Source organism: Myotis myotis, unplaced genomic scaffold (genome assembly GCF_014108235.1).
Source record: "Myotis myotis isolate mMyoMyo1 unplaced genomic scaffold, mMyoMyo1.p scaffold_m19_p_12, whole genome shotgun sequence".
NCBI lineage: Eukaryota > Metazoa > Chordata > Mammalia > Chiroptera > Vespertilionidae > Myotis > Myotis myotis.
In genome coordinates this window covers 32,133,428-32,160,598 of record NW_023416316.1, presented here as the reverse complement: position 1 = coordinate 32,160,598, position 27,171 = coordinate 32,133,428, and the positions used below count along the sequence as shown (strand labels likewise).

General features: G+C 42.2%; 1 protein-coding gene and 1 non-coding gene across 3 annotated transcripts in view; both read right to left on the bottom strand.

Moving 5' to 3' along the window:
• FRMD3 (FERM domain containing 3) overlaps window positions 1–18,148 on the bottom strand; it is a 228,982-nt gene extending 210,834 nt beyond the window's left edge. Inside the window, exon 1 of one of the 2 annotated variants that reach the window (XM_036330724.1) lies at window positions 17,828–18,148. In XM_036330724.1, the coding sequence (XP_036186617.1) occupies window positions 17,828–17,974 (147 nt within the window). In that variant the 5' untranslated portion in view covers window positions 17,975–18,148. The remainder of the gene's footprint in view (window positions 1–17,827) is intronic. The other variant, XM_036330725.1, reaches the window with a different exon arrangement.
• A 7,058-nt stretch (window positions 18,149–25,206) lies between these two features.
• LOC118667776 lies at window positions 25,207–25,269 on the bottom strand. Its single transcript, XR_004971370.1, has one exon. It is a non-coding gene; the product is annotated as a U7 small nuclear RNA (small nuclear RNA).
• Between the last annotated feature and the right edge of the window lie 1,902 nt (window positions 25,270–27,171).

Below are 27,171 nucleotides of genomic sequence, written 5' to 3'. Positions count from 1 at the left end.
GTGGAAACAACCCAAATGTCCATCAACCAGTATATGAATAAACAAACTGTGCTATATCCATACAGTGGAATATCATTTGATGATACAAAGAAGTGAAGTACAGATACACACAGCAGCATGAATGAACCTGAAAGTCATGATCATTGAAACACAGCAATCACAAGACCACATATTGTTTGATCCTATTTATATAAAATATCCAGAATAGGCAAATGTAGAGAGACAGAAGGTGGATTAGTGGTTGTCTAGGGCTGGGAGATGTGCAGGGGTTGGGGGCGTTGACAACTAAGGGTTTGTCAGGTGTTCCTTTGAGAGATGATGAAATGTTCTAAAATCAACTGAGATGGTGGCTGCACGATTCTGTGAACATACTAAAAAGCACTGAATTACACACTTTCAATGGCTAAATTGTATGACATGTGCATTATATCTTTTTTTTAATATATTTTATTGATTTTTTACAGAGAGGAAGGGAGAGAGATAGAGAGTCAGAAACATCGATGAGAGAGAAACATTGACCAGCTGCCTCCTGCACATCCCCCACCGGGGATGTGCCCGCAACCCAGGTACATGCCCCTGACCGGAATCGAACCTGGGACCCTTCAGTCCGCAGGCCGATGCTCTATCCACTGAGCCAAACCGGTTTCGGCTGCATTATATCTTAATAAAGCTGTTTTTTGAAAAAAAAACATGTCACAGACTGAGCAGCACTGACCCTCATTAAGAAGATGCATGTGGTTCCTCTTATAAGTTCTGCTCTCACAGGGTTAACTCACTAGGATAAGCCTGGGTACTGCGTCTGAATTCCTCCAGGTTTTCCTCCTTCCCCACTTAGTGACTGGCTTAAGGAAATGACCGATGAACTGAATATGAGGCATTTTACAAAATATACGTACTGCATAAATTCACAATAATAGGCTCAATTGATTCCCTAATAGCATAACAGCCGAGGGGATGGGAAAGCCGGGAGGCTCGGAGAGGCCCAGAGAAGGAGGGAGCTTGCCACTGACCAGGGTGCTCATTAAGCCCCATATCTCTCACAGCTTCAGCTCTGCTGGTAGGAGAACTGACCACACTGAGCGCTCTCTGGACACCCAGGATGGTGAAAACAGCCCCCTGTTATTTTGCAAAATATGACACAATAAAAATAAAAAGACTCGCAAGCACCGAGGGGCCACTTGGAGAGCCAGGAAAGTGTAACAAAAGGTGAACCCTCTGGCCAGTGGCTGAAGGGTTATTCTCTCCCCCATTCATTCATTAACACAAAATAGAAAGAAAGAACTGCTGGACCTCTTGGCTTTCATTTCTTGCACAATTTTCAGTTAGGATTCAATGCCAGGAAGTGTTTCTGCCTCAGCACCTAAATAATTCACAGCTGCTCAAAATACCCACCAGGAACCCGCACCGGGGATAAGCCTGCTCTGCAGCGTGGGTTGATGGGGTGTGTGGGTGTCTCCAGCTCGATTCCTGAAGAGCAGGTGCCTGATCTGCTACCGAGCACCCCGCCCAACACTCACAGGGAAGGCGCCAACCCGCTCCTTTGACTGGGGCCCTTCTTTTTTTTTGTTTAATTGTTTTATTGCTTAAAGTATTACAAAGGGTATTACATATGTGTCCTTTTTTCCCCCTTGACAATGCCCTGGCCTCCCCTACCCCCCAGTGTCCTATGTCCATTGGTTATGCTTATATGCATGCATACAAGTCCTTCGGTTGATCTCTTACCCCCCTCCCTCTTGCCCCCCAACCCTCCCCGGCCTTCCCGCTGCAGTTTGACAGTCTGTTTGAGGCTGCTCTGCCTCTGTATCTATTTTTGTTCATAAGTTTATAATGGTCTTTATTATCCATAAATGAGTGAGATCATGTGGTATTTTTCCTTCATTAACTGGCTTATTTCACTCAGCATAATGCTCTCCAGTTCCATCCTGACTGGGGCCCTTTCTAAAGTTACTGCTCAGGGTTGACAACTCTAGGGATCACACCTTAATCTCTTGAACTTTGAGATCTTGGACAGACCAGGGTTCAAATCTCAGCCCACCGCTTACTGGCTGTGTGACCTGGGACAGGATCCATCTCGGTGATCCATTTTCCTAACCTGGATAGTAGGAGAATTAATTCTCACTTCACAGGCTGCTTCTGAGGATTAAATGAGATGAAAGGCGCTTAGGCCAGGGGCTGGTACCTAGTGAGTGCTCAACAAATAGTAGCAATCACTGTGGCTATTGTCATTGTTATTTGATAATGTGTATTCATTTCTGCATTCTTTCAGCTAACCAATATTTGTACTGAGCACTCACAGTGTCCTGGCACTGGGACACAGCAGCCTGTCCTCCTGGACCGACCAGTCTAGTGGGGAAGACAGACAGCCAGTGGGCACCCAAAGGAATGAACCAGTTCATCAACAGCCTTAAGTGCTATGAAAACAGTAACAAGCAGTACTGTGGTTGGAAGGGTCACTTTAGAGAGAAAGTCAGATAGTGGGTGTGATGAGGCATTAAAAGTTTGTTGATTTTGTCCTGGCTGGTGTTGCTCAGCGATTAGAGCATCAGCCTGTGCCCCAGTGGGTCCAGGATTCAATTCCCAGTCAAGGACAAATACCTGGGTTGCAGGTTCTATCCAGGCTCTGGTCAGGGCTCATTGGGAGGCAATCAATTGATGCATCTCTCTCACATCAATGTTTCTCTCTATCTCTTCCCCATCCTCCTTCCATACTCTCTCTTAAAAATAATGGAAAAAATATCCTTGGATGAGGATTAATCAAAAAAATTTTTTTTGTTCATTTAGTAAATGTTTATTAGCTGACGAACTGATCGATTAGGAGACCCTTCTAAGCCCTCCTGCTAAAATGAATAAAGTGACTACATGGATGTATAGGCACCCAATACCCTTGCTGCAAGGCACGCTCACACACAGTAGCTGAGCACATCTCTGGGCCTTCCCTTTCTGCTTTCCTCCTCCTGGAGGCCAGGCCCCCTTTCCCCTTGCCCCTCGCTATCTGGGGTTCCCTGGGATCTAAGTAAGTCACAATTCCCTGGAAGGAATCTCACATGTCAGATGTCTTTCAGCATCTCTGACTGTTCTTCACACATCACTGAGAGAGTGGAATTTTCAACAGAGTCCTTGAGAGGAAAGGTCCTCTGAAGACATTCTAAGTCTGCAAGACATGAAGGTGAGCAGAGAAGGGGAAGAGCGTGACAGGGTTCTTCATTTATTCCACTCACACTGCAAAGGGGGAAAGTAAAATGAGGCGATGGAAGAAGCAGTGAGGACATGCCCCCAAAACTGAGATGTGACTATCAATCACCCAGCAAAAAGCCCACCAAGAGAATAAAGGCGCTTAGAACAGCATGAAGCAGGCTGCAGCATTTCTGGAGGCATTCAGAGCTCAAGACACACACACACACACACAACTGTGGTGTCTTCCCCTAGTTCTAGAAGTGTTAGCTAAACTAGCCCTGTAAAACAATTCTCCAGGTCATTTGACCTGTACAAACTATACCCCAATGGGGTTGTTTTTTCCCCCTGATAAAAGGTGGTCAATGTTGTTTCCAAAAAAGAAACAGAAAATTCTGGAAGGATGCACCTAAAAGGTCTGTGGTGAGTAGTGGCCTCTGAGAAGTATATCAGGTGTAGAGAATTTATTTATTTTTCATTGAATAATCTTTTGTATTATTTGAACTTTTACTACGTGCTCTATAATAATTATTAAAGAGAAAAGATAGTATCTCCAAAATAAATATTGGGGGAAAGTATTGATGTTCTGTTTATTTATCAATAATTAGAAGTATTTTGCTGTGATCTATTGAAAGTCAGCCCTCAACACAAGGGTTTGTTTAAAATAATAATAATAAAATAATAATAGTAATAAATACAAGTTTTAGAAATGAATTTCCTTTGTCTAAATCATTAGAATATGAGGGTTGGGGTGGGGGGGGGGGAAGAAAAACTAAATAAATCATTAGGTGATCTAAAATGTATAAAAATAATTATACACCACAACCAAGTGGGATTCATCCAGTATGCAAGACAGGTTCAACATTCAAAGTCAATTAATGTAATCCATCACAACAGCAAACTAAAAAATAAAATCATATGATTATATCAATAAATACAAAAAACATATTTGACAAAATCCCAAACCCATACATGATTTAAAAAAAAAAACTCTGAATAAACTAGAAATGGGAGGAAACTTTCTCGACTTGACAAAAAAATCTTTGAAATACCTACAGTTCATATCATACTCAATGGTGAGAAACTGTAAGCTTCCCCACTAAGATCAGGTACAAGGCAAGGATATCCCCTCTCCCCGCTCTTTTCAACATGGGAGGCCTTGCTCACGCAAAAAGGCAACACCTGGAAATAAAAGGTGTACAGATTGGGAAGGAAGCAATAAAACCATCTTAATTCACAGATGACATGATCATCTATGTAGAAAATCAGAAAGAATCGACAAAAAAAAAAAAAACTCCTGAAACTAATAAGCGATTAATAAACAAAAGTCAATCTCTTTACTATAAACCAGATGGAGAGTGAAATTAGAACTTAAATGATTATATGCTACTTATTTCTATGAACAAAGAAGAAACATAGCAACGTTAACCAAGCTCACATAAACGATGTCTTATCATGAAGTCAAAAGAACTATGAGAGTGGAATTCTGGACACGAGGTCCCCATCTTCTCTGTCACTCACCAGGTTAAGTGAGACCCTTCTCTTCTTTGGACTTCAGGTACTCCCTGAGACAGGCACAGGCATCCCGTCTCAACACACACACACGTGTGCGCAATTTAGTGGCCAGTCAATGCCTATTTTCCTTTAAAACTCATCTGAGACATCATCTCCTCCAGAAAACCTTTCCTGTCCTTCCCAGGCTGGACTAGGTGGCCCAGTGGCTGCTCAGAATTTCCATATGGAGACCCTTTGAGGGTGAAAATCTGGTAGGAAGCAGGGAAAGGGGGGTGTGACTTTTCTTGAAGTCACATTTTACAGCAAGGTACAATTTTTGCTGAGATATTTGCAAGAAGAAAAGCAAAGGTCTTAGAGATGCTCTTATTCACATTTAAATGTGAGTTAGAAAATACCAGTGATCCATTTCAAAGATTATCCTCTTGAGTAGTAGTGACTTTGGAAGAGAATGACTAGAGAATAAAGGAGGGATACATCTTCCCCCAAGCCATACCTTGCCTCTATTGTTGGCTTCTCTATGTGCTCCTATAATGTCCTGGTGAGTTATTCTACCATAATAGCACCACCCTGGAGCTATTTAGGTGTCTGTCTTTTCTACCGGGAAGGACCACACTCTTATTTATCTTTGTATATATCTCCGGTACCCAGACCAGTCCTTAACACAGGTCCTCAGTAAATGTTTGTGTAATGAATGGATGAATGATGGGTACATGGATGAGTGGAGGAGAGGGTGGGTGGATAGATGGACGAAATGATGGGAGGGGATACTTTTTAATCTTCAGTTTTACCTTCAGACTAAAATCTCCTAAAGGGTGAAGATACTGAATCTCAAAATCATTTCCAGTAACATCGAGAAAATGTTTCATATTTAATAACTGCTCAATACATTCAGAGGAAAAAAACTGGCATTTCCCCTTAATTGGTGCACTAAAGAAAGACTGGGAGGAAGGCAGGAAGAAATTTTTAACAATAAATATTGGATAATAGCACTAAAAGCCTCCCTTCCTCTAATGGAGGTACAATTTGGAGATAAACCTAAACCACCTTCCTCTCTGTGGCATATGATTAAAATCTGCTTTGTTCTTCTAATTTGCTATTCTCAGATTCCACACTGCTGCTGGCACTGCAAACTCAGGCTTCACGGCTGCCCTTGAATTACTGTACAACTTTTCCTCCTCTTTTTTCTCTTAATCAGCACTGAACCAAGAAAGTGCCATCTACACCTGGTGGAGAAATTACATCTCCAAACCCTAGAGACAAAGTGTGTTATTCAAGGTCCCCCACCCACAACCACCCACCCCCATGCCAGGATGCTCTTCAGCAGAAATGCATCCCCCTGGAGGTTTGGGAACACAAGAGGTGACGTTTTCCCTGACAAGGCTCCATGGGGGATGAAGTGTTTTTTTCTACTCCTGACTCCAGAGATTTCATTACTCTTCTGCCTAAGCCTTCAAAACAAAGAGAGTCTAACAAGGATGTAGCTAGTGCCTAACAAAACCAAACAAAAACAAACAAACACACTTTGTTTTTGTATTTTTCTAGAAATCCTCTAAACATCATGGTCTGGAATTGCTAAAATTTCAATTTTCAGAGTCAATCTCAAAACTGAGAGGTAAATTACCTTAGAGAATAGGTAAAAAATTATACTGACAGTAGCTTTTGGGGGGGGCAATTTCTTGGGAGTTAATTTGAAATTTCAAACTACAAGCAATGTCTATACTTTGCCAAATTATCTAGATATCAATTATCTAGATATGTTAAATGGCAAACTATCCCTAAGTACATGATAAGTTGATTGCAATTTTCATTCGGATATACACTGAGCCACATGTTGACAAAAAGAAAGTAGAAAAGAACTAGAACTGTCCTTAGATGACAGCTGTGAGATACCAATAGGCTTGCTTTACCCAGATATGTAATCAGTATATGGTTTTTCCTTTGTGTTATTTAGAAAGTTGTCAGTGGAAAGAATTACATCATTTAGACTACAAGGAAGATTCAAAACCAAAATAATGGTAGTATTTAGTATAGCAGGAGCAAACCTAAAACCCAAGGCACCATATCCCATCCTAATTTCACTAAATATGCAATCTTAGGCAAATCACATAACATCTCTAGGTCTCAACTTAATCAACTAGCTAATACACACTATTACCATACTAACCAAGGATATAAAGAGGCTCATGAGTGGAAAGGATGCCTTAAACAAAGGACCTCTAAATACCTCACACACCATACACTGTAGATGATACCTACACACACATACAGATCAGAAGGACTAGCATTATTCTCAGAACAATGAACAATAATATGTGTAGACCAGCCCAAAAAATAACATTAACTAGGAACATCAAGAAAGCCAATTTATTAATTAGGTTTTATCCTGTCTTCTATTAATAAGACTAGTTATGGATTTTAAGACTGTTTAATTTTATCATCAAATACAATAGTAAATGATATTGTATTTGAATTTTCACAGTTTGTGTGTAAAGACCCTGGTTCAGTCAATCCTTTCAAGACCAACATTAAGCCCAGTGCCTTAAAGAACAAATTATGCTTCTGAGGGGAGAGATAATAAATCAAACCTTGATCTGTTAACATACTAACTCCTTTCCCCTGCTACAGAATAATCCCATTTCAAACCTTAGCATAATACATAGATATATTTAGAAAAAACTCCATTGTACATCTAAGATCCAGATTACTATGTTACTAATATTAGATTATTCCTTTTAATGGTTTTAAAGAACTTGAATTTATTTTAATTAATATTCACAATAACCCTCGGAAATTAAGTAAAAAACAAAATTTTCCAGAGAAGATATCTGAGATACAAAAAAAAATCAAATAAAAGATAAACCATTGCAGCATGACTCGCAAAGCTGTTCCTCACATACCATGTTTATTTCAATGTTGTACCATAGAAATTTTAAATGTAATCTCTATTTAATATTCATGACACTGACTCAAAGGGTAACTTCCCTTGAGTGAAAATCCTATGCTTTTTAACTCAGAACTTTAAAGCTGAGAAAGGACTTGTTTTCATTTGCTAGTCCAAGCTAGAAAATGAGGATTAAGAGCAGAAAACTGCACTGATAACTTGGATTTGGCTGCCCTAGTTGCAGAAGAAAGTGGGGAAGCTCTTGCTCATAAAAAATAATCAAATACCCTTGGAAAGAATTCCAACGCTCATAGTCCATTGGTTTGATTTACAAGGATGACCCAAGCAGAAACATGGACAAAAAGGGAGACCCATCATGGTAGTTTCATTCATACCTCATGGTCTCTACCACCACTTGCAGGAACACTAAAGACTCTCTTATCTATGTCTCTGTGACAGACTGCTCTGCTGTCTTTCATTTCTTATATCCAACTGCCTACTAGAAATTCTCCACTCGGATACCCTACAGGCACCTCAAAGTCAACATGCCCAAAATGAAACACATCACCTCCTCCCTCCAAACTGCATCTCCTTTGTTCCACCTTCTCAGGGCCAGCTTCATGGTGTATGGCACATACTGAGAAGGGCCCCATACTTGGCATAATGGTCTGCTGTCACCATCCTAAAACTCTTAATAATTTTGAACAAGAGGTCACACATGTTCATTTTGCACCAGGCCCCAAAAATTATGTTGCCGGTCCTGTCTCTACTGGAGTGGCATCACCGTTACTCCTGTCACTGGACCTAACCATCTGGAACTCCCCTGGATTCTTCCTTGCTTCACTTCCACCTGCAATCATGCTGCTTCCTGCCAAGCAAGGGGATCACCTTGTCTGCAATGCCTTTTCCCCTTCTTCAAAGAGTTGACTTCCACTTTTCCATTAATTATTAAGCAAGATTGATCTATAGCAGAGATATTGCTGCCCCAGTATAATATGGATGCCTCCTCGTGGTCCGCCACCTGCATATACCTATCCCTGCCTCTGACATTTTGTCCTTGCATCACTACTTTGTCTCTCTCGCTACAAATTACTGTGTGCCTCTTGACAGCTGATTTTATTTTCTTTTTATTTCCCATCCCCCACTCTGTGCTTGGCATACAGAAGATGCGTTTTACATGTTTATCAAATAATATTAATGTCATTTCAAAACTTTACTAATTTACTTACGAGAAAGCATAATTTCTTGATCTATACAAATGTTCTTCTCTGTTAGAATGAGCTTTACTTCTTGCTAAAGTGATCCTCTCATTTGCCTCCTGCACCTTCAGGGAAAATCACCAAAACAAATAGCTCCAGAGCTTATGTTACACCTCACATGCACTTTTCACTGTCCTGCAGGGTCACTGTCCCTCAGGGTCACTTCTGCTACTGAGAATAGCTGGGGCCCCTATGCCTCTGGGAGCTTCCAGGCACTGCTAGTCATTATACACAATGATTTTTTAAAATATATTTTTTATTGACTTTTAGAGAGAGAGAGGAAGGGAGAGGGAGAGAGAGAGAAATATCGATGTGAGAGCAAAACATTAATCGGCCCCCTACTGGGGATAGAGCCTGCAAACCTGGCATGTGCCCTGACCGGGAATTGAACCAACCACCTTTTCAGTGTACCAGGCAACACTCAACTAACTGAGCCACACTGGCCAGGGCATAGTGATTTGTTTGTGAGGAGAAGTTGCCAGAATTCCTCTACAATGCCATCAAGAGTCCAGGATACGGGAAAGCACAAGTGGGAAGTATGGCCCAGAGGGACAAGAAGGCCCTCACTAACCCCAGTCCCCCCTGTGCTCTCACAGACATTCAACACTTCATCAGATTGGTCATCACAGGAAGTCCTGTTGGAAAAGCAATCTCTTGATTTGGCTGGGGTGGGAGTCAGAAGGAATCATTCCATCCCCAGAACCAGTGTCTAATCAGCACTCTGCTCTATCGTGATAGACACACCTCAAGAGATTTTTTTAATTCACTCACCCAGACGCTCAAACATTCACTGAACATCTACTAAAAGAAATGTGTAGGTGAGGCACTATCAAAGGAGGTAACAGACAAAATGTCCCACACTCAAGGAAATTAAGAAAAGGATTATGAAAAAGATAAGTTCCATGAACACTTGACTCTTCCAAGTATGGTTCACAGACCACCAGCAGCAGCACCTGGAAGCTTGTTGGAAATGCCCAATTACAGGGTCCTCCTCAAGACCTCCTGAGTCAGAATCTGCATTTTAACAAGAATACAGAGGCTCCACTGCAGTATCAGAAACTGAGAAACATTTACCCACTCCACCCAGAACTGAACACTGGCACCAAATAGCCTGAATCAAGTTCACGTCTCAGTTGTAAAACCTTCCTTGACAGCTCCTGACCATAATCTCGTTGTTTCCCATCTCTGGACTCCACATCTGGCTCTCTGCTACTTCATAGGAGGAGCAACTTGAATCCTTCATCACACAAAATTGGAACTAAGAGAGGACCATGCTAGCCACCCAACATCTGTCACGCATGTGAATCTCAGATTCTTCATGGGGCACATTCTGACATTTCCATTCCGGCAATGTTTTTAAGTTTTCCCAAAATGCCTACTTAGAAAAAGAAGTAACAACTTAAGAGTTCAAATGACTCACAGACCTGATTCAAGTGGCTTACATTTCAAAAACTTAATGCATCATGGTACATAACCAAAGAAGGGCCTCAAAGTAAGACACGGCTTTATCTAATTATTAAAGTTGAAAAATCACAATTCAGTTAGAAAGCAGGTGCAATTGGGGAATGCTTACTACAGCAGAACCTGGCCTTGTGTAACCTCTACGTTTAACATTGCAATACACACTCACAAACACACAGGTATATGCTTACTACAAAGAATTTTAAATATACACATTTTCCATGTACACAATTGATGTTTTTTGTTTGTTTGTTTGTTTGTTTGTTTTAATCTTTTTTGTTGGTGTTAAACCTCGCCTGAGGATATTTTTCCATTGGTTTTTAAGGAGAGTGGAAGAGAGAGGAAAAGACAAACAGAAACATCAATGTGAGAGAAATACATTGATTGGTTGCCTCCTGCACGAGCCCTGACCAGGGTTTGGGCCATGCGGGAGCCTGCAACCAAGGTACATGCCCTTGACCAGAATTGAACCTGGGACCCTTTGGTCCATAGGCCGATGCTCTATCCACTGAGAAAAACTGACTAAGGCCACATTGGGTGTTTCTTATTTCATTAATATCATTTCAAATACTTGTAATCCTTCAGGCTCAAGATGCACGGAAGTTCTATTTTGTTTTATTTGTTTTTCTTTTTAATTTTTCAGGAATTAATAGTCACCAAAACGAGTAATTCTCAAGCTTGTTTGGCCTCAAATCTCCATTACACTATTGAGGATCTATAAGATTTTTATTTGGGTTGTATATATCAATATTTGCTGAGAATATTTTCAGTCAATTTTTGATTCATTTAAAAATAATAATAAGCCCATTGCACACTAACATAAATTACATACTTTTATAAAAATAACTTATTCACAAAATAATAATTAACTTAGTAAGAAGGGGGGCATTGCTTTACAATTTTGCAAATATCTTTAATGTCTGGCTCACTAGAAAACATCTGGATACTCATATCTGCTTCTGCATTCAATGCAGCCTCTGGAAATATCCACCGTACATTAGTGAGAGAATGAGAGTGGAAAAGCAAACAACAGTTCAACAAAGGTAACAAGACAGTTTGATGAGGGAAAATTGTTTTTTCAATCAATGGTGCTAGGATAACTGGATAAAAAGCAAAAGAATGAAGTTGAACCCCTATCTCACACCGTACACAAAAATGAACACAAAATGGATCAGAGATGGATAATTTTTTTAATATATATATTTTATTGATTTTTTACAGAGAGGAAGGGAGAAGGATAGAAAGTTAGAAACATCAATGAGAGAGAAACAATGTGCCTGCAACCAAGGTACATGCCCTTGACCAGAATCGAACCTGGGACCCCTCAGTCCGCAGGCTGACGATCTATCCACTGAGCCAAACCGGCTAGGGCAGGAGTTTTTTAATAGTTTGAACCTCATAGACCTCCTGAAATATCTCAGGGACTTCCAGGGGTCCCCAGACCATACTTTGAGGACCACTCACCCAGACAAAGCATCTGAAGTAGATATGGTGAGTTATCTTCTTTGGAGCCAGTTCCACTTTCCCCCTTCCTCCTCTGAAGAAAGCCCTGATTTTTAGATATTGACCGGTCCATGCAGACCACTACCAGGAAGAAAGTTGGTTCCACACTGAGTCCCAGGGTCAAGTTCTAGTCACCTTAAGCTAATTAGAAGAGTCCCTTCCACTGACTGTAGTCACTGGTTCAGGGGAGGACATGTGACCTAGGAGGACTTTTGTTGGGATACTGAGTTGGAAATGGTTTCTCTCTTCCTCTGGAGGGTGTCCTATAAAAACGTGAGAACTGGAACTACTATAACCTTTTCACTACCAGTCCAAGGATAAAGCCATCACAATAGGCAGGACAGTACTTGAATTCAGTCCTTAAATCAGGACTTCTGGATAAATGAGCCAGTAAATGTGCTTAATGTTAATGTCAGCTTGAATTAGAATTTGCTAGATGAAGTTAAAAGCATCCAGCAGCTATAGTGTCCAAATGATGTGAAACTAACAGTATTTCATTCTCCCCACAGTCAATACACTTTGCATTTGCTCTGAGAACATCAAGAGATAAGATCTTCGTAGACCATTGAAATAAGATTACTTTATTTTTTCATAATATACTTAATACAAAGAGCTGGCCCAAGTATTCTGGCCTAAACACATCAGCACTGGGCCATATTCTATTATATGTAAGGACACTTACATATAATAGAACAGTAAGAAGGGAGCGTTGTTTTACAACAGTTAAGTGTCCTTGTAAAACATCCCTTCTACTCCTCTTGTGTCTGATTTTCAGTGAACTCTAAATGGCATTCTAGATGAGTTTGACAGAGGAAGTGTTGGGATGTCATTACTAACAGAAAAGGTGTGGCTGTCACCTAAATCTAGCTTGGATTTCACCAGCAGGATTTCCATGGGGCCTGATATTTGGTACATATGTATGTTTTGATGTGACTTATCCAATTCCTGTTCCAACATTTAAGAAATTCAGGGAGCAGACACTAACCACTACTCCCTTTAGAAAAAAAAAAAACTAAGTTGATTAGAATATGGGTGATGTTTTAACAGTTACACCATGCTTTATCTCAACAACCCAGGGAAAGATGACAATTGAGGAATTATTATGCCCATTTCCCAGATGAAAAACAGGAGACCCAGTGACTAGTTTAAGGTCTTAAACAATCAGAAAGTGATAGAGTTTGGGCTTAGAGACATTAGATTCTAAATCAAAGCCTTCCCAATACTTAGGATTACCTCTAACATATCTTCACATAAGATTAAGATAACTGTCAATTTTTTTTTCAGCTCTTACAATGGGCCAGATACTAAAGCCCATGAGGTCTGTGCCATTATTATCCCCACTTTACAGATGAGGAAACTAAGGCCCAAAGAGGCAAAGTGGCTTACCCAAAGCCACCTGACTAGCCAGGGTTCCAACCCAAGCAAGTAGCACTTCAGAACATAAGCTCTCAACCACTTTGCCTAATGCCACTTCAGCAAGAGTGGAGTCGCCTGCTTTACACAAGATGGCTTATAGCTGCCCAGACCCACCAGTTCAATAAGGACAGAACTCATATTTAACAACACAAAGTACAAAGAATTATCCAATAATTTTTCTTGCTCTGAAATTTGATCATACAAAGATCAACTTCCAGGGCTTAGATAACATCTTATTAAACTCTCCTGAAATTTTTATTGTAACTCAATTTGACCTGTTCTGAAAGACATTCTTGCTTGCTTAGCCAACAGTCATTCCCTGTCCCCCACCACACACACATACATACACACACACACACACACACACACACACACACACACCCCTCTCCATTCCTCCCATAATGGCAAAGCCCGCCTCTCATAATAGAGAGTGAGAAATGAAGACACCAGCTGCCTACATTCCTTGACTTTTTGCAGCTAGGGAGAGCATGGGTATATGTCAGGATCCTGGCCAATGGGATCTGATGAGAAGACATATGGCGCCTCTAGAAAAGATTAAAAAAAAAATGCATGAGGAAATACCACCTTTTATATGGTGGGTTGGCAGTGCCTGACTGACATCCAGAATTAGCACAGCCATCTCATAATCATGATGACTATAGTGATGTAGCTGGCATGGAGGATGGCAGAATGGAAAGACAGAAAGCGCCTGGATCCACGCAGAGCTGCTGAACAATCCTGAGGCTACCCTACCTGTGGACTTCCCCTTAGGTAAGATAAGTGTCCTTGTAATTTAAGCCACTTCAGCCTGGCCACTGTCTTACTTGCAGCCAAAAGTATCCTAACTCTCAGGTTTCAAGAGGCAGTGCTATAGAGAAAGAGCTCTGGATTCTTGAGTCAAATGACCTGGGTTCCTTCCAATCCACTTACTTGCCATGTGACCCAAGTTGCTTACTCTCTCTGAATCTCATTTTCTGTAAGTTTGAGACAACACTCAAAGATACAACATTAATAAAATGGACATGAAGCAGAATAGTTATGAAAACCACATGAGAGAATGTGTATACATCCACTCTGTCACCAGCAGTGTTTTACCCTATGTAATTGGTTTCAGGTAATAATTAAACTATGGACTTTTAAACTGAAGCCATCTATCTAACCCAGCTCCCTTATTTTACAAAAAGAAACACTGACTCCAAATATCAAATGACTCATTCAATGCCATAAAACTGGTTGGTAACATAACTATACCACACAGCTCCTGATTCAAAATCCAATGTTCTCATGCTAGCCTCATGCTGATAGGTAATGAGCTAGTCAGCGGTTCTCAACCTGTGGGCGCGAACCCTTTGGCGGTCGAACGACCCTTTCACAGGGGTCGCCTAAGACCATCCTGCATATCAGATATTTACATTACGATTCATAACAGTAGCAACATTACAGTTATGAAGTAGCAACGAAGAAAATTTTATGGTTGGGTCATAACATGAAGAACTGTATTTAAAGGGCCAGAAGGTTGAGAACCACTGAGCTAGATTAAATATTGGGCACTCATTTATTCAGCAAGTGTTTAGTGAACACATACTATATGTCAGGTACGATCTATGTATTGGGGACTCCTTAATGAACAACCGCAAAATGTTCTTATTCTCATGGATTTAATAGTCTAGAAAGGGAAGGATCAAAAAAAATATTTATTGAAGAACTACTATGTGCTAAAAATTATGCTAAGATTTTTATTCAAATCCAAATCCAAATTCCCAATAATATCACCATGCTTACCAGGCTTTGCTGAAGAATGAATAACATAAAAAGCCTGCTACATTTTACTCAATAAAAATCAGTATTAAATATAAGTTTATTAGAAGAACTTGTAAATAACCATGCTGGCATCTGAAAACGTGGGTAGGATGGGGAAGATGGCTAGACCTCCCCTCTACTTGAAGCAGCAAGGCTGAGTGAGAGGTCAGAACTAAGTCATGTCCTGCTACAGTCTCCAGACTTCCAGGGTTGGCTCATTTGGAAAAACCCAGGAGGGAGCACTCAGGGACTCCTCCCCTTCTCCAGGCCTGCCTGGTGCCCTAGACGCCCCTTTGACTCGCTGTCCATTCGGAATTCCTCTTCCACATTACCGAGAGGAAACAGTCACACAGAAGCGACACGTGGGACAGCACCCCAGGCCCTGCAAAAAGAGACTGCGCAAGTGGCTTTCAGCACCTCCTACTGGAACTGGCTATCAGGCTGCTGAGACTGATAAGTTATTTGTTTGAAAGTTTTCCTTGTCAAAATACCATGAAAATTACATAATTTGGAAAACAAATATGTAAAAGCTGTTGTTTTTCCCAAAAAATCCATAACCCACATTTTGCGTAGTTATGAAAGGAGGATGTGTGACTCTGTTCAGGAGTCCATACACTCCGTTAACTTGGTGATCCCTTGGAACGGAGGGAAAAGGAGGAGGACTAGAGGAAGGAAGGAGGAAGGAAAGGCAGATGGCTTCCCCAGGGCATGTACTGGTGACTCCAAAAGATTTTTTTAAAGCATTTTGTTCTCACTCTAAACAAATGGCAAGTTTTTGTGTGACCTTCTACCCAGAAGTACAATTTTAATTCCTGGGTTTGGAATGCTCTAGGAAGATATAAGTTCCAAGATATCAAAATAAAATATTTTAATTTCTTTTAACTGATTAAATGATAATCACCATTTGGGGCAGAGGGGGGAGAATAAGATGTGCCACCAAATGAAACATTTGATTTTTTATTTTAAGCAATGCCGAAATCAACATTTTAGATCATAGCATTTCAACCACTTTGGCATCAGTTGGCCCATACAAAGTCTAACTTTCCAAACTGCTATTAGACTGGCTACAATTTTGTTTCCCAGAACACCAGACAATAAATACATGTCCTTTGAGGGCTACCTATCTATCCTAAGGAAGACCTAGTCCAGAACCAGAAAAGAGAAAAAACAGTGGCATCAACTCCAAGTGGAACAGAACAGGGCAGACAGAGGGCTGACAGAGCAAAGGAGAACTCAACAGCCCCACTCCCTGCTGCTGGCCCCTGTTAGCTACATATTCCGTGTGGGTTAACAGACTTGTACATCCACTTTGGACTTAAAGTGCACAAACTACTGTCTTGGATCACAGGACAGTACATGCCAAATGGTTCTGTGCAGCCCTGTGGCAGCAGAAAAACTGCCTATCCCGCTAATCTTTTTATTAGTAACTTTAGCTCAGAATGAAATTCAAGATTCTCCAAACAAAATTCAGGGGGAGCCTGCTCTCCTGGGAAATCACCTCATTCCTGCCTTGACATTGTCCACCTGTTAGCTTACAAATTAGCTGCTGGCTGCCTGTCACCAGCTCCCACTAGGAACAAAAAAAGGGGAAAGACCTTTCATTCATTCATTTATTCATTCTTGGTTAACACAGCCCTGGAAGGGATTCCTATGCTGGGAGATACTGCCCCCATTCACCTTTCACCAGAACTGCAGAGGGTGCCCAGTACCTGAAGTTCAGTCCTGAGCTTCACTGAAGACCCAGTCGGTGAGAAAAGGAAATCCCGGGGTAAATAGATTTTAAAGTCAGAAGCAAATAGTGCTGAGCCCTAACACGACCTTTCCAAATTGTACACCCTGGGTCGTGGGAGAGGGCACACACCTGCCTACATATACACACATTAACAGTACACACACACACACACACACACACCCTTGCAGCTCATAACAGCTCTCCTGCAAACCCAAAGGCACTTATTATGGGAGGATGGAGCTGCCAGCAAAGCTGCCTTCCCCCAAACAACTCACTCTCTCCAACTTGGGCAAGAGCGAATGTCCACCGATAATACTTCAAGGGGTGCTTTTTCCCTGGGCCCGGGTCCTGCTGAAATCCCTGAGCCCTGAGCTCAGCTCAATTCAACTCTACTGGCCTCACAGCCCTTTTCCTTTCTCTGAAACACTCAGATTTCACACGGTTCCTTTCGAGGTAGCTCCAGTTCCACGCAGGGCGCGCCCCATCCCTCAAGGCTGGAGCCCGGGGTTGCCCAGCCTCGCTCCCTCCGGGGAAACTTCGCAGTCACACACACACACACACACACACACACACACACACACACACACACACACACGCTGTAGAGAAGTAAAGGTGATGGGCGGGTGGTTGGGTCTGATGGAATCTTTGGAGCCGGTGCCGTAAAGAAAAAAGAGTGGACCCAGGCTAGTGCATGCCTTCTCCACGTGGAGGAAAGGAGGAAGGAAGAGTGGGCGACCTAAAGGTGCCCCTCTCGGTCTCAGAACTCCAATTTCCTCGTGGGATAGGCGACAGAGGGGCTACAGTCCTCCAGGAGGTGTCTCCAGCCTGGGCGCAGCCAGACGCGTGCGAAGCCTGCATGCCAGGAGGGGCTTGGGCGCAGATAACGTTCTGCCTGGCGCCTGCCAGGGGCAGTGCCCCCATCGCTGGGTAGGGCTGCCAGCCTCAGAAGACAGGAAAGGAAATCTGGCTTTCTAGCAAGGCCCTGGGGTGGGTTCCTCAGCCCTGACGGCGCACGCCCACCCGCAGAGCCCCCCCCCCACCCTCCCCTGCCCAGGCGCGCCCGCTTCCCTCGCCCAGCGCCTCCCGCACCTGGATGTGGCAGGAGATCTCCGAGTCGTCCAGCAGCCGGATGGTGCATTTCATCTCCTGGCTGAGTGATTTGGTGCTGGAGCTCCGAAAGTGGATCATTTTCATGGTCCTCCTGCCTCTCGGCACACAGTGGCAGGAGGCGAACATGCACCGCGGCCCGGGGGAGCGAGCTGGAGGCTGGGGCCGGCTCGGCGCTCACCCTCGGTAACGCACGCGCTGGAGCACGCACGGTCCTGGGCACCTGGATGCCACTCAGCCCCGGGACAGCAGTGGCGACAGGCGCCTGCAGCCACACTTGCCGGGCTGCCGAGCGCAGCAGGCGGGTCCCTCCCTCCTCCTCCCCCTCCGCTCTCTCAGCTTCCTCCCCTCCCGCGCCTCGCCCCTCCTTCCCCCGCCTCCTCCACCGAGTGCGCGGTCCTGTGCCTCCCTCGGCCTCGGCTCCCCGTCCGTGACCCCAGCAAGCTTACGCTGCACTCACTCCCGCGCCCCAGCCCCGGGAGAAAGCGGAGGGACTGGGGGCCCGGGCGCCCCGCAGTGGCCTGCTCCCGTCGCCGCTGCGTCAGGCTGGGCCCGGCCACCTCCTCCCGCTCCGCTGCGTTAGCTCCGGCTCCCGGTAGCGCTCCTCCTGCCCCGGCTCCCCCACTCGCTGCGCTGCCAGTGCCGGCTCTGCTGGGCCCCAGGCACCTGGCTACTGACGGAGGGATGGAGGGTGACCCTAACCTACACCCAAAGGGAGGATTCCACCACGGGAGAGGATTGTTGGACCAAGAACGAATCCCCGAGAGTGCCATGAAGTGCTGGCACAGCGACACCAGGAATACATTACTCGTACAATCTCTGGTACGCATGAGGATACGAGTAATTCTAAGCCTTTATTTTATTTAATATTAACTTGAGCCCGGCCGGTGTGAGCACTGACCTATGAAGTAGGAGATGTGGGTTTGATTCCCGGTCAGGGCACATGCCCAGGTTGTGGGGTCCATCGCCAGTATGGGGCGTGCTGGAGGCAGCCCGTCAATGATTCTCTCTCATCATTGATGTTTCTATCTCTCTCTCCCTCCCCCTTCCACTCTGAAATCAATAAAAAGTATTTTTAAAAATATTAACTGGAGTCTATCTCATTCTCTGAGAAATTCAGAGTCTTCCTTAAGCAATTTCTCATGTTCATGGTTCCCAGCATTTTCAGTGTGCTCTTTGGTAGCAGTACCTTAGACCTGAACAAGGTGGTCCCTAACCTGCGCCACCCCATTCGGGGACTTCTCACCTACTCCCAGTGCCCCATCCCATTTTAGACCCATCTCTGGGTACTGAGGACCCTGGAATTCCCTGCCTGCCTCCAGGGTGTTGGGGAACTCCTGCCCCTGCATCTTCCCCACGTGGATCAACCCCCTGTGTGGTGTTGCCCATGGGCCCAAGGGGTGGCTGTGGAGGCAGGTGGATGGAGGTTGGGTGAGGAGACCAGGAAGGCTGGGAATAGGAAAAGAAGGAGGGCCCCTCGCCCTGCTGCCCTTTCCTGCGCCGAAAAGGTCATTATTAACGAGTTAGAGGGAGGACTTGTTGCTCAGCTGTCAGCTCTTGCTACAGCTATACAGAACTCCTCATCCAAAGGCTCACCCTGCCCTCAGGCTGGGGAGGGGGGAACCAGCCCTTACACCTAACTTGGTATCTTCTGATGGGCCATACCAGTACATGCCCTAGGCCACCCTGTGGGGTTGGCTGAGGCTTGGTGGGGCCTGCATTGCAGCTGGACTTCTCCCTCTGCCTGTTCCTCCTTCCTCTCTGTGTTGATCACTAGTAAACACCCTTCAGGCCAAACGCAGTCTCAGTGTCTGCTCCTGGAGACCCAAGCTGTGACAATTTGTCAAAACTGGAGCATAGAGTATAGTTTCTTTAACACATCGATCAACTTGATAGATTGACTGTTGCTTTCAAAGAGTTAGACAAGAGTATGTGGGCATCCCTGTGTACTCTTGCACTGGGCCTGCGAATATCACAGCCGTTCCTAACAGGGAGGTCCGTATGGAGGTCTGGGAAGATGTGGATTTGATTCTTGACCCAGCTACTGGCCAACCCTGGGGATCCTGGGCACATGTCTTTTTCATGTATTTCCTTAACTTCAAAGATGAGCACATCTACCTTTGTTTGGCCCATCTCACAGGTGTCTGAGAAGCTGGGATAAGACAACATCAGTGGAGGGGACCAGGTTATAGTCTGTAATCTGTAAATCTCTATATGCACAGATGAGGTGGCAGTGATGTGATTGTCCCACTCCAGTTTGAAAACTGAAATGGGTTGAACCATCTCTCCCCATCCAAAGAGCAGATCCAAGACAGCTAGAGATCAAAGAAAAGGCAACACTCAACACAGTCCAAGCTTTTCTTTCAAGGCTAGCTACTTGCCTATCTTCATTATAGTGACTTTTGGCCACAAAAGACTCATGCTCAATATCCCAAAATTGTTATCTCAAATTTCAAGGAAGCAGAATAATCCAACAAGAACAATTGGAAAAAGAACAAAGATCACCATAGTGAAGAAATGAGAAGAATCTGGAATTGGTTATCAGGCCTGGTTTAAAATGAAGTCTGAGATTCAGGTAGTATAAATATACTAGAGGCCTGATGCACGAAATTCATGCAAGGGGCTCGGCCCTGTCACCACGGCTTTGTCCGGAAGGATGTCCGGTCTAATTAGCATATTACGCTTTTATTATTATAGATGAACTCTGACCCTGGTGGGTGTCACTCAGTTGGTTGCAGAATCATATAATCCACTAAAAGGTTGTGGATTTGATTTCAGTCAGGGCACATACCCAGGTTTCTGGTTTGATCCCCTGTTGGGGCATGAGCAGGAAGCAACAGATTGATGTTTCATTCTCACATTGATGTTTTCTTTCTCTCTCTCCCTCTCCCTTTCTCTCTCTATAAAAATCAATAAAAGGATGTCCTCGGATGAGGATTTTTAAAAATGTTAAAGATATGGGCTCTGGCATACATGAAAAAAAAACAGCTAGGTAAATTACCACATATTGGAATATTCATCAAAAAAGGTGGCCAGTGTTATACATACGTGTGTATGTGTGTGTGTGTGTGTGTGTGTGTGTGTGTGTGTGTGTGTGTAGCAAGAGGAATTCAAATAATAAATTCAAGAGATAAGTTTAAAACTGGACTACTTGCCCTCACTGGTATGCTCAGTGGTTAGAACTCCAGCCCACACACCAAAGGGTTGTGGGTTTGATTCCCAGTCAAGGGCACTTACCTGGGTTGCAGGTTTGATCCCCAGCCCTGGTCAAGGTACATGTGGGAGGCAACCAATTGATGTGTCTCTTTCACATCAATGTTTCTCTCTCTCTCCCTTACCTCCCTCCCTTCCACTCTATCTAAAAATCAATGAAAAAGTCTCCTCAGGTAAGGATTAACAACATAAAACTTCTAGAAGATGACACAGGAGAAAATCTAGATAACCTTAAGTTTGCTGATGACTGTTTAGCTATAACACCAAAAGCACTATAAGTTAGATTTCATTAAAATTAAAAATTTCTGCTCGGTGAAATGTCTTAAGTGTCTACTTAAGAGAATAAGAAGACAAGTCACAGACTGGGAGAAAATATTTGCAAAGCACATATCAGACAAAGGACTTGTATCCAAAATATAGGGGGAAAAACTTTTAAAACTCAAAACAATAAAACAAATAATCCAATTTAAAATTAGGCAAGAAATCTGAAAAAAACATATGAAAAGATTCTCATTAGGGAATTTCAAAATTAACTATTTTGAGATACTGCTGCACACCTATTAAGTTGCTAAAATCCAAAACACTGACAACACCAAATGCTGGCGATGATGGGGAGCAACGGGAGCTCCCACTCGGTGCTGGTGGGAATTAAAATGGCACAGCCACTTTGGAAGAGAGTTTGATGGTTTCTTACAAAGCTAAACATACCATACAATCCAGTAATTGTGCTCGTAGATATTAAGCCAAATGAGTTGAAAACTATGTCCACACAAAAACCTGCACACAAATGTTTATTACAGCTTTATTAATAATTGTCAAAAATTGGAAACATCCAAGATGTCCTTCGATAAGTGAATGATAAATAAACAGTGTTCTACCCATGAAATGGAATATTGTTCAGCAATAAAAACAGATAAGCTATCAAGCCACAAAAAGACATGCAGGAACCTTAAATGCATAATGTTAAACAAAAGAAGCCAGTCTACACACTGTACAATACCGATTATATGACATCTATCTGGAAAAGGCAAAGATAATAATAGGGGAAACTGGGAGCCAGAGGGGATGGAAGATATATAGGAACTCTTTATACTTTCTGCAAAACCTTCTGTAAACCTTAAAATGCTCTTTTAAAAAGTGTATTTAAGGGGCAGGATGTGGAGGCGGGCTAGAAGAGGTCACTAGGGGGGGAAGGGGGGGCTTATGCAATACTTCCAAAAATAAAGATTTTTTTAAAAATTTATCAATCTCGCCGAAACCGGTTTGGCTCGGTGGATAGAGCGTCGGCTTGCGGACTGAAAGGTCCCGGGTTCGATTCCGGTCAAGAGCATGTACCTGGGTTGCAGGCACATCCCCAGTGGGGAGTGTGCAGGAGGCAGCTGATCGACGTTTCTCTCTCATCGATGTTTCTAGCTCTCTATCTCTCTCCCTTCCTCTCTGTAAAAAATCAATAAAATATATTAAAAAAAAATAAAAATAAATAAATAAAAATAAATAAAAATTTATCAATCTCCATCCTGTGAGGACACAGGGAGAAGGCAGTCATCTGCCAGCCACAGAGAGCGAGCTCTCCCCCAAAACCAAATTGGCTAGCAACTAGTCCTGGACTCCCAGCCTCCAAAACCATGAGAAAATAAATTTCTGTTGTTTAAAAAAAAAATGATTATTGAAAATATTTGGGCCCAGCCAGTGTTGCTCAGTGGTTGAACATCGATCAACCCATGAATCAGGAAGTCATGATTCCATTCCCAGTCAGGACACATGCCCAGGTTGCAGGCTGGATCCCCAGTAGGTGGCAGCAGGAGGCAGCAGATCAATGATTCTCCTCATTGATGTTTCTATCTCTCGCTCTCCCTCCTTCTCTTTGACATCAACAAAAACATTCTTTTTTTAAGAAGAAAATATTTTGGTCACTATTTATATGACTCCCCCTATCAAATTCCAGCATGCAGTAAATATTCTTAGGAGGCATATAACCATGCATCACTGCCTTGTTGCCAAAGAGCACTCAAGAGCAGCAGCACCACACAGCATCTGCCCATGCATTTGACTGATGCATAGCAATTCATCGGATGATTACTTTAATTGTAATTTGGGGTTTTTTTCAGTGAAATGCTTTTTCTTACAGATGAACTTCAAATATTTAGTTTTCTCTTGAATTTTCACAAGTTTTCACAATTCACAATTTTTTCTACTAATGCAAAAATACATTGAGTTTTTCATTGCTGTTATTATCTATTAAATTATTGTTTTTATTAATTCTTTTCATTATGGTTTCCTGGTTTTTATTTGCTTTTGAAATTTTCAATTTGCCAATTTCAGGTTATTGCTGGAATTTCTTTGCATTTCTATGGAAAAATAATAATAGATATAATTTAATTAATTTTACTTATTAAATGTGCCTTTACAATTTCATGGAATTGATTTTCAATATATCTAATGCTATATGAGGGTAGTAATTATATTTCGTGTACTTTTTTTCAGAATTTTTATTATTTTATTAAGTGAAAATCAAAGTTTTAATTTTCACTTTGTTCACTGCATACTTCATTTCTTTGATTTTTTTAATTTCTTATTGTAAAATAAATAGTATAAAATCTACCATCTTATCCATTTTAAGGTTACAGTTCAGTGATATTACACGCATTCCTAATGTTGTGCAAACACTACCATCATCCATCTCCAGAACTCTTCTCATCTTGTAAAACTGAAACTGTATACACATTGACCATAACTCCCTATTCCCCTCTCCCCAAGCCCCTGGTAACCACCATTCTACGTTCTGTCCCTATGATTCTGACCAATCAATGATTCTCATATAAGGGGAATAATACAGTATTTGTCTTTTTGTGACTGGCTTATTTCGCTTAGCATAATGTCTTCAAGGTACGTTCATATTCTAGCATATTGCAGAATTTACCTCCTTTTTAAGGCTGAATAATATTCCATTGTTTGTCTACTACATTGTTCTTATCCATTCATCCATTGATGGACACTTGAATTGCTTCCAAGTTTTAGCTAGTGTGGGTAATGCTGCTATGGTCTTGGTGTACAGATATTTCTTTTAGACCCTGCTTTCAAACCTTTTGGGTATATATCCAGAAGTAGTCATTCTATTTTTAATTTTTTGAGGACCCACCATACTATTCCACAGCAACTGTGCACATTCTCTCCACACGTGTTGATTTCTGTTTTTTATAGTAATCATCCTAATGGTGTGAGGCAGTATCTCGTTGTTTTGACTTATAGTTCCCTAGTAATTAGTGTGGTTGAGCATCTTTTCATGTGTTTATTGGTCGTTCACACATCTTCCTTGGAGAAACATCTATGCACGTCCTTTGCCCACTTTTGAACTGGGTTTTATGTTTTTGTGTTGTTGAATTTAGTCGTTCTCTATATATTCTGGGTACTAATCCCTTAATAGATAAATTATTTGCAAATATTTGCTGTCATTCTGTGCCTTTTTACTCTGTTGATAGTATCCTTTAATGTATAAAATTTAAAAATTTGATGAAGTCTACTTTGTCTACTTTTCCTTTTGTTAACTATGGTTTTAGTGTCCCATCCAAGCCCATGGCCCTCTGGCCTCCAAAGTTCCTGATGAGAGATCTGATGATTATTTATTGAGGATCCCCCATATGTAATGAGCTGCTTCTCTCTTGCTGCTTTCAAGGTTCTCTCTTTGAGCTTTCAAAAGCTTGACTAAAATGGGTCTCAGTATGAGTCTTTTTTAGTTTATCTTGAGCTTCTTGGATGTTTATATTCATGTCTTTCATCAAATGTGGGGATTTTTCAGTAATTATTTATTCAAATATTCTCTCTGCCCCTTTCTCTTTCTCTTCTCCTTCTGGGACAATGCATATGTTAGTCCACTTAATGATATCCTACAGGTCCCTCAGATTCAGTTCCTTTTTCTTCAATCTTTTTACCCTCTTTTCCTCAGACTCAATAATTTCTATTATCCTATCTTTAAGTTTGCTGATTCTTTCTTTTGCCTGCTTAAATCTGCCTTTGAATCCCTCTAGTGATTTTTTTTGGTGTGGTTACTGTACTTTTAAGCTCCAGATTTTTTTTATGTTTCTCTCTCTCTCTCTCTCTCTCTCTCTCTCTCTCTCTCTCTCTCTTTTTTTTTTTTTTTTTTTTTTTTTGAGGGCCTTCAGGTAAAAACCAGAAGACCTGCTGGACAAATTCAAAAAGAACTGTAAGCACTAGATGTGTCTTTAAGATCTCCTTGGGTCTTTCCTGAGCTTTCACATGCACAGTCTTGGGGCATGCATGGTTACTTTCTAATTTTCCCTGTATGTGCAGTTGTTCTTTAATGTCCTAGTCTTTTTTAAAATATATTTTTATTGATTTCAGAGAGGAAGAGAGAGGGAGAGGGAGATAGAAACATCAATGATGAGAGAGAATCATTGATCGGCTGCCTCCTTCATGCTTTCCCTCCCCCTGATCAAGTCTGCAACCTAGGCATGTGCCCTGACCTGGAATCAAACTGTGACCTCCTGGTTCACGGGTCACTGAGCCACACCAGTCAGGCTTTAATGTCCTAGTCTTAATGAGGGGTGGAAGGGTGTTGATCCTTTAACTCTCCTGGAAGTCACTTCAGCTAAAAAATGAGGGGCTTATAAGAAGGAAGCAAGGTACAACAAGAATGGCCACCCTTCTCTTTGTCAATACTTCCTTGATCAGTGGCATCAATCAGCAATCAGAGCACAGGCCCCTAACATTTGGAGGACTGGGTCCTTATTGCCGATCCTGGTTCCTGCAAGCTGTGTGCAGGCTTCTCCGGGAATGGGTGCAGGGCTTCCGCCACAGGGCTGGGAGTGGGGACTGTAGCTGTTACTATGGGCTAAGAGCTGAAATTGACCAAAATTAACCACAATTTACAAGTTACTGTCAAGCTTCCCCTGGGAGTTGCAAGCCTTCAAGGATTCCCAAATAGTTACATCAGACAGATTCTGCCAATGCAATCAGTTTACATGATGAGACAGATTCCTGGTTCTTCCTAAACCATCATCTTCCCAGAATCGTCCCATGATTTGTTCTAAAGAATGAAGATGATCTAGAACTGTACTGACCAAAAGATTTTCTCAAGCCATAAAAAGGCTTCAAGTTCCATTGAGTGTTTCACATTTAAATACTTATTTCTATATATACTTATTTACGGAAACACTTTTAATTAAATTCTAAAGCTATTAGAGTAATAAAATATTCACAGCAGTAAATAATGATTTTGAGTCACTAATTAGGAATTTACAAGGAATGTCTTGAACTTGAATTTGAGGACCTTGTAAGCCTTCTTTTCCTCAGCTTAGATGTCATATTTGAAGTTAGCAAATGAAGCGATGGCCCCTGAAAACAACGCCACCACCGAGCCCAAGTATTAACAGCAAAAGATATCATGATTTCTATGCATTGGATGCTCAAAATGAGAAGTGACATTCTTTTATGAGATTGGTAACGATATCAGAACGCTAGTTTAAAAGTCATGAGATTAATAACTAAAGTTAAAAATGCCTCACACAAATGCAGAGTTGCTCTTTTTATCTACATGCATGAAAATTATCCACAGCCTAACTGGGACCACCCCAGGCAGAGGAAACAGAAAAGAGCCCCCATCACATGATACTATTTGCAGACATGCGGATGGCATTTCGTATAATGGAGACACACACTAATCCAGACATTTATCAATTGACCGATGTAACTGCAAATATGCATAACTGTCTGTTCATGGTGCTAATTAGAAGGCTCCCCAAGCAAAGTGCCAAATCAAACTACTGCAGATGAATTGTTTGAGGTAATAAATAAACATTTTTCAAAATGAAATATAATGGGCCCTGGCTGATGTGGCTCAGTTGCTTGAGCATCGTACCATGAACCAAAAGGGCACCACTTCGATTCCTGGCCAGGGCACATGCCAGGGTTGCAGGCTCGATCCCTAGTGTAGGGGGTGTAGGAGGCAGCCGATCCATGTTTCTCAATCACATTGATGTTTTTCTCTCTCCTTCTCCCTTTCTCTCACTCTACAATCAATAAAAACCATTTTTTTAAAAGAAATGTGATGGGAACATTGCAAGTGTTTGTGCACTCAGGATTTTGCTGCCATGTCA